The 8737-nt window shown below is 43.6% G+C and overlaps 1 protein-coding gene across 2 annotated transcripts in view; it reads right to left on the reverse strand.

The window, feature by feature from the left end:
- The window catches only part of shtn3 (shootin 3), a 127304-nt gene extending 122741 nt beyond the window's left edge, over nucleotides 1-4563 (reverse strand). The window contains exon 1 of one of the 2 annotated variants that reach the window (XM_043704073.2): nucleotides 4409-4563. In XM_043704073.2, the coding sequence (XP_043560008.2) occupies nucleotides 4409-4492 (84 nt within the window). In that variant the 5' untranslated portion in view covers nucleotides 4493-4563. The remainder of the gene's footprint in view (nucleotides 1-4408) is intronic. The other variant, XM_087995505.1, reaches the window with a different exon arrangement.
- Nucleotides 4564-8737: the final 4174 nt, after the last annotated feature.

The following is an 8737-nucleotide window of genomic DNA, read 5'->3' on the forward strand; positions in this document are numbered from 1 at the left end:
AAGCTTAGTCAAAGAGATACGCTTGAAAAATGTGTCATAAAGGAGGAGGAGATTTGGAAAGGCAGTGAGGTTTAGGGAGAGAATTCCAGAGCTATGGATTGACGGTGCAGGTACCAATGGTGGAGCAATACTAATCAGGAAAGTGTAAGAGGTGAGAATTGGAGAAACACAATAATCCCAGGAGGTTGCAAAGTTGGAGCAGATTAGACAGGTGGAGGGCTTTAGGAACAAGAATGGAAGTATTAAACGCCCGGATGTGGTTTGGGGGCAGGGTCTGTTGGGGTGGGGGGGTGGTGACGTAAGGTATTAGTTAAGTCGTAGGCTGTACTGTTTTTGATGACCCCAAATTAACACAGGCCACAGAATGGGAAAGCAGCTAAGCGTGTGCTGGAAAAGTGAGACGACAGGTAACAAATGCATAACTGAGCTGACACAGACACACTGTCGGGAAACTGGTCTTAGTGCTGGCAGGAATACGGGGTTAGAAATTCGGGATCAGATGTGACATCAGCAGACCACAACCATGAGCTTGCTGCAACCAAAATACCCACAAGGACAGGATCAGGATGGCGATCACTCGAAAGCTGAACAAGCTCAGCTCATCCTAAGGATTTCAAATGAGCAATTAGGAGTTTTCACTATCCACCACCAACAGCTAAATGTATTGTCACATTTCTCCTTATTAAATATTGAACAGAGTTCAGACAAATTAAGAAAGATAAATCAGTGTGCCTGTTGATAGCCTTCAATACTCTGAAAGGTTCGGATTGAAAAAAATGACTAAGTCAAATGCTTAAAGCTCTTGAGGGTCTTTCCAGGAGTAGAAGTCATTATAGATAATGGTTTAGTTTATAGAAATAGAGTTATGTTCAGAGATACGTTTCTATAGCAGAGCATAGTAAGAAACTCAGTACCCTGTTTGAACGATCATGTCGGTTAAACTTAGAGTCATAAATGAGGTTCATTTTGGGTCTTAACTAAATGCAGTGTGTGGGTCTCCTATCAACATCTGATGGATACAGAATGTTTTCAAAGAGAGTATTCTGGTAATAGCTCACTGAAATGATGTCTATTCTGTGAAACAGTGTGGAAGTAGGCCATCCAGCTCTCCAAAGAGCATCCCACCCTATCCCTGTCTTTCCCATGGCCAAACCACTTCACCTGCATATCTTTGGACTGTGGGAAGAAACCAGAGCACCCGGAAGAATGTGTAAACTCCACATAGACTATCGCCCAAGGGTGGAATCAAACTCAGGTCCCTGGCACCGTGAGGCAGCGATGCTGAATACTCAGGTAGTTCTCAGGTAATATTTCTCAGGTAATGTAATCTGTCCTTCTAAGTTGCAACGTTGATTGTGACCAGCCACTGGAGATGCTTTAGACAGAGGAAAAGTTGCTGAATGGCCATGGTTAAAGATATAAGACAGAGTTGGAATGTCGTTATAAAATTTAGTAATATAAAGTTAATAGAGATGTGCTTATTATCTATGTCTCTGAGCAATACAGACATTTGTATAAAAGAGATGTTATCTTTTGTTTTGTTTCTCCATGGTAGGGGAGCATCGCTGGCACGGCCAGCATTTATGGCCCAGCTCTAATGGCCTTTAAGAAGGTTGTGGTAAGTCCCTTCCTTATATCGCTGCCCCCTGTATTGTGTAAGCGAGAGAGGGAGTTCCAGGGTTTTGATGCAATGACAGTGAAAGTGTGGAACAGTGCTGGAAACGTTTATCTCAAACAGCTCACTATAGCCTCAAAATCCTCTTCTTCAACCAGGAGGTTCACTATTGGGCTATTCTCACAGTTGCCTTCAAGCTCACACCTACACCTTGGGTTCAATTCTCTTCCTTTAGATCCGTCATTTCTTTATCCTTTACCATGTGCTTTGGTGAAAATTATGATCCTATTGAGGTATCTTTTGGGATTTGTCTCAAAATTTTGGGAACTTTGTCCCTGTATTCTGATGTTCTCCATAAATTTCCACTCATTTCTATCTTCATGCTCTCATTATGGTTGGGTCCTTTGTGTCCCGTCTAAAGTTGCACAGGGAGCTGTAATAATGTGCTAACTTTGTAATGATTGTACAGTCAACTTTTATTTTAGTCTTTCTAAAATTTGTCAACAGCAAAAAGAGTCAACGTTTCTTTTTCATTCACGTGACATTAGCGTTGCTAGGTAGGCCAGTATGTATTGCCAATTCCTCATTCCCCACAAAGCATGATGTGGAGGTGCCGGTGTTGGACTGGGGTGGACAAGGTCAGAAGTCACACAACACCAGGTTATAGTCCAACAGCTTTATTCAAAATCACAAGATTTCGGATTGCTGCTCCTTCACTTAACGTGACGAAGGGGCAGCATGATTTCTTGTATCTTTAGCCACTGTCATTCAGCAACATTCCCTCTGTGGAAAGCATCTCCAGTGACTGGTCACAATCAACGTTGCAACTTAGAAGGACAGATGACATTACTTGAGAAATATTACCTGAGAACTACCTGATTGGTGGTGTCATGTGACTTCTGACCTTCCCGACATGGCAGTTAAGCGTCAACCCCATTGCTGTGGGTCTGGAGTCACATATAGGCCAGACCAGTTAAGGATGGCAGTTTCCTTCCCTAAAGGACACGAGTGAACTAGACACTCAACATTTTCATGGTCATCATTAGACTCTTAATTCTGCACTTTTATAAAATTCAAACTCCACCAACTGACATGGTGGGATTTTAAGCCAGGTCCCCAAAATGTTATTTCAGTCTCTGGATTAAGAGTTAAGCAGTGAGGCGGCAGTGGCTCAGTGGTTAGCACTGCAGCCTCATAGCGCCAGGGACCCAGGTTTGATTCCAGCCTCGGGCTCCTGTCTGTGTGGAGGTTGCACATTCTCCCCGCATCTGCGTGGGTTCCTCCCACAGCCCAAAGATATGCAGGCCAGTGTGGATTGACCATAGGAAATTGCCTGTAGTGTCCAGGGATGTGCAGCTTGGATGAAAAATGCAGGGCTACAGGGTAGGGAGTTGGGTCTGGGTGGGATGCTCTCTGGTGGGGTGCTGTGGACTCAATGGGCTGAAAGGCCTGCTTCCACACTGTTGGGAATCTATGGCAAAGACCTTCCAAGGTGAACGACCTGCAAATTCCATTTAATAGCTTGAAAGAAACTCCAAACTAAGCAATGTAGAACAGCTACAACAAGACAAGATCCCAAGCTGTGCGTCCATGCCTTTATGTGAAGTTGAAACATGAAAAGGACCAAGAGCAAAGTATTAATTGTTGATCAGCCAGCACAGTATCCCATAGCCTGATTAACAAGCAGTGGCCCCGTTGCTCCCAGCACTGATAATCAGCAGCATGTAGCTGATGGTTTCACACATCGGTCTCCAGCCTCCAGTTATAGAAGCAGCTCCCTTTGTATTGTAACCTGTAAGGCTGGCCATGAACTTGGAAAAAGGATGAAAAAAAAACTAAAGGATGCATTTGGTGCAATGATGCTGTGGGTCAAGAGGAGCCCCACCACTCCTTTTAATTTGTATGGACAGAGAATACGTTTTCCTTCCCTTTCCACCACAGGTATAAACATATTCTTCCAATAATCATTTATGCCTTCAGTCTCCTCCTATCACAAGAACACAGAGCGCAACAATAAAGAAACCCCTGTCCTTTTTTTTCAAAAGCATCTTTTATTCTGATCACTTATTTTGCATTATTTCATGAAAACATTTCCATCTAAGGGATTTACTCATAGACCCGATGTCTGGTCATTTCTTTTTGTTCCTGAATTACAAATCTGTTTAGCTTCCTCCCTTTCCCTATTCATAGCTTCCTGCACATATTCTTCCCACCCCACCCCACCCTCAAATGGTGCGGAACCTGGATATTACATGTTTGTATTATGTCCTGGGCTGTTTGCAGTGACTCTCTATAAAGCAGCCAGTCTGTCCTCTACATTCAACACTTGCCAGAGAGACAAGAGACTAGCCAGCAAGTCAGGCAGATAGCCAACTCCCTGATACACACCTAATCAACCTTCCGAGGTAACTCAATCTGTCCCTGTTACTGAGCTGCAAGAACACTCAGTGCTTCAAAATGTGAACATTTGTCAAATTTTTTTTGATTTTCAATATGCAAAAGCTGACAATTATAGACATTTCATGCAATATTAGTTGAAAGGGGTTAAGATAAGCTGCCTTTCATTGTCAAGGTGTAATGTAAAGACCAGGTGGGACAATAAATATTAATATATTCTACACTTAACATATCAGTAATCAGATACCATCACTTTATGAAAGCATTACTGCATGCAGTAATTATTATACTAGCAGAATATTTTTATATGATTGTAGGCTGATGTCTTCAAGGTATCAAGCTGTATATAATCCCATTGTTGGAAGCTAAAGAGGCAGACATTTCATTTCCACCTACCTCCACTTTCATTTTCCCCGTTTCATTCTCTTCTCCCTGCTCCTGTTCCTCACTGATAGCTGGGGTGGAGGGGCAAGGTAGCATGATAGCGAGACAGCACCAGAACAGACTGTAGCCAGCAGCTGCATGAGACAGCAGCGAGCAGACTGAGCATGTCTAGTGCATCAGCACTTTCTACCACTCTGCTATTTGATAATAGCTGAGACTGTCAGAAAAACTGGCTCCCTCCCACTCAAGCCCCCCCGCCCCTCCCTCCATACACACCATCCCTTGGGATTCCTTGTGGATTGCACACCGACATATTCGGAACAGGAGCTCCCTCCCCCATTTCTAATAATGAGCACCATTCAAAGGCATTAATCAGTCTCTCCCTGCATTGTACAACAGATACATTATATAATCTACCCAACAGCTGCTGTGGGTACCCTGATGCCTCCTCACTGGATAATTCCCCCCACCCACATAAAACAGAGGTCACTGACATGTTCAGCCATTTTCAGAAATTAATACTTTGTAAAGACAACATTTTCTTACACAGTTCCAGGTTCACACTTTTGTCACACGTCAACTTCTGCTTCTTTTGTTTTCTCAATAATATCATGATTTTTAAAACAAAAAATGCAACAATTCGACTAAACCGAAGTTTATTATATTGTTGATTCAAGGTTCCTGGAAGAATCTCTTTGTAGATAGGATGGTGAAGAAGGCGATTGGTTTGCTTTCCTTTATTGGTCAGAGTACTGAGTACAGGAGTTGGTCATGTTGCGGCTGTACAGGACATTGGTTAGGCCACTTTTGGAATATTGCATTCAATTCTGGTCTCCTTCCTATCGGAAAGATATTGTGAAACTTGAAAGGGCTCAGAAAAGATTTACAAAGATGTTGCCAGGTTTGGAGGATTTGAGCTAAAGGGAGAGGCTGAACAGGCTGGGGCTGATTTCCCTGGAGCGTCGGAGGCTGAGAGGTGAACTTATAGAAGTTTATAAAATCACGAGGGGCATGGATAGGATAAATAGACAAAGTCTTTTTCCTGGGGTCGGGGAGTCCAGAACTAGAGGGCATAGGTTTAGGGTGAGAGGGGAAAGATATAAAGAGACCTAAGGGGCAACTTTGTTACGCAGAGGGTGGTACGTGTATGGAATGAGCTGCCAGAGGAAGTGGTGGAAATTGGTACAATTGTAACATTTAAAAGGCATTTGAATGGGTATATGAATAGGAAGGGTTTGGAGGGATATGGGCCGAGTGCTAGCAGGTGGGACTAGATTGGGTTGGGATATCTGGTCGGCATGGACAAGTTAGACTGAGGGGTCTGTCTCTGTGCTGTACATCTCTATGACTCTATGATGAGTTACAGTGAAAAAGAGTAAATCAGGTAGATTTTGCAAGGTGCACAATACTGAGTCCTGAGCTCCGAAAATCCTTGGCACGTGTGTGTATTTGAGATGGGAATGCATTCTGAAATAATTTTATTCTAAATGTACCAAGAGTTTATTTTTTGCATTTTCCATTGTGAATTCTGGGTGTAAGGAGACCTCAAAATGCCAAAGCCAATAATATTTGTCACACTAAATATCATTCAACAATGGTGAATCGACAAGGAAATGAGAAATGAACATAAAATGCTGGAGAAACTCAGCAGGTCTAGTAATTGCCAAGAAGAGAGAAACAGAGCTCACATTTTGAGTCCAATAACTTTTTCAGAACTGAAAGGGGCCGGAAATCGATGATTTTTTAAATGCTGTTGACAACAAACCACCCCCTTCCCTAAACTTCAGTTCTGAAGAAGAGTTGCTGGGACCTGAAACATTAACTCAGTTTCTCTCTCTCTCCACAGATGCTGCCAGACCTGCTGAGTTCCTCCAGCACTTTGTGTTTTTATTTCACATCTCCAGCATCTGCAGCGTTTTGCTTTTATTTAAGAAAATGTGGAAAATCAGGTCTCAAGGTGATTTCCTTTTGTGTTCTGTGTTCCTCGATCACACTCTTGTCAGTAGATGTGACAATTAATGCTACAACGTCATAACATAATGTAAAGAAGTAACTGCAGCAGTACTTACCACAATATTTATTGCTTTGCCAGAGAGAATTATTGTTTATTCAGTAAATGCGCTTGCTAAAGTTATTTGTCTGTTTGTCCCGCTGAATAAAATCTACTGTTGTACAAGATTAATGAGGAAAATTACTGCCAGTTATTACAAAACACAATGAAACACTGAGGACTGCAGTGTGTTCCAGGGATCAGAGGCGTACACCCCATAGGACTGGCTTTGGGCATTAGGTTTTTAAGTGATGGATTCCTGGCTCTAACCCTCTCATGGAACTATGTTTAATATAAAAGCCCTAATTGGGTAGGGGACAAACTCAATGTCAAATTAAGTGGCACTAATTACCTCCAGGAGGCAGCCAAGACAGGGAGCAGCTACTTGGACCCCAGCCAGCACTATCATGTTGGATAGAATGAGCCAGGAGCTCAAGTAAACATAGACAGTGGTCAGCCAAACACAGAAGAGATACAGCACTAGACCCAGAGCTAGATAGCCTGGTAAACTTGAACTTCATACGAATTCAGACAAGCTTTCTGAGTTGGGTGGCACAGTGGTTTAGTGGTTAGCACTGCTGCCTCAGAGTGCCAGGGACCTGGGTCCAATTCCAGCCTTGGGTGACTGTGTGGCATTTACACATTCTCTCTGTGGGTTTGCTCTGGCTTCCCCCCACAGTCCAAAGTTGTGCAGGGTAGGGTGGATTGGCCATGGAAATTGCCCAGAGTGTTCAGGGATGTGCAGGCTGGGTTGGTTAGCCATGGGATTGCAGAGATAGGGGTGTGTTGCTCTTTGGAGGATTGCTGTGGACTCAATGGGCCAAATGGCTGCTTCAACACCATAGGCATCCTGTGACTCAGAATTTTCAAATGTCCAATGGGAAGCTAAGAGAAGGTGGGAACCCACTTTCTACCAGTGCATGGCCCAGTAAATCCCTGAAGGGGCTTGCCCAACTGGAAATGAGATGGTTGAATGTTCATGTTGCTGAGTATATTTCATGTTGCCTGCAATCGTCAGGTTCAATGCAGGCACCTCATAGAATCCCCAACAGTGCAGGTAGAGGCCATTTGGCCCATTGACTCTGCACTGACCTTCCAAAGAGCGTCCCACCCTATCTCCGTAATTATGCTACCACATTTAGCATAATTGACCCACCTAGCCTACACATTATGGGGCAAATTAGCATGACCAATCCACCTAACCTGTATACCTTTGGAAGGAAACAGGAGCAATCAGAGGAAATCCACACAGACACGGAGAGAACGTGCAATCTGGTGGCAGCCATACAAATCGACAGAGGAGTTCTGACTGAGGGAAGGTCCTCTGATTTGATGGGCTACAATTGCAACATTTAAAAGGCATCTGGATGGGTATATGAATAGGAAGAGTTTGGAGGGGTATGGGCCAAGTGTTGGAAAATGGGACTAGATTGGGTTGGGATACTTGGTCAGCATGGACAGGTTGGACCGAAGAGTCTGTTTCTGTGCTGCACATCTCTATGACTATGATTCTATGTCATAGCTACTGAGGTTGAAGGAGGAAAACAGGGAGGAAGTGAGGGGCGAAGGAGGAAGAACAAGGCAAAGGGGAAATGAAGAGTAAGAGGGGAGAAAGAGAATAAAAGAACCTGGACTCTACTTGAGCAAATGGAGTTATTTCACTGAGGTGTGACAACAGAGATTACCTCATGCAGACCCATGCCTGGTAAATGCCCCGTGATGGCTTCATTCTGTGCTGGAGGGTTTTGTGAAACTTAAAATGGTGTAGCAAAGATTTACAAAGACATTGCCAGGGTTGGAGGATTTGAGGTACACGGAGAAGCTGAATAATTTGAGGCTATTTTCTTTGGAGCGTCAGAGGCTGAGATGTGACCTTTTGGAGGCTTATAAAGTCATGAGGGGAATGGGAGGGAGGGAATGTCAAGGTCTTTTTCCCAGGGTAGCAGAGTCCAAGACCAAGACAGCTTAGGTTTAAGGTGAGAGGGGAAAGATTTAAAAGGGACCCGAGGGGAAACCTTTTCACACAGAGGATGGTGCATGTATAGGATGAGCTGCTAGAGGATGTAATGGAGGCTGGTTCAATTACAGCATTTAAAAGGTATCTGGTTGGATACATGAATAGGAAGGGTCCAGAGGGATATGGGCAAATGAAACTGGATTAATTTAGGTTATCTGGTCAGCATGAATGAGTTGGACTGAATAGTCTGTTTCCATGCTGGAGAACTGTATGGTCCTCAAAATGAGTATCGGATTTGAAACTGACTACTTGATGGAGAAGAGCAATTCTCAAA

The sequence above is a fragment of the Chiloscyllium plagiosum genome, unplaced genomic scaffold (genome assembly GCF_037043375.1).
Source record: "Chiloscyllium plagiosum isolate Xiang-an unplaced genomic scaffold, Cpla_swu_hap1 HiC_scaffold_16, whole genome shotgun sequence".
Taxonomy (NCBI): Eukaryota; Metazoa; Chordata; class Chondrichthyes; order Orectolobiformes; family Hemiscylliidae; genus Chiloscyllium; species Chiloscyllium plagiosum.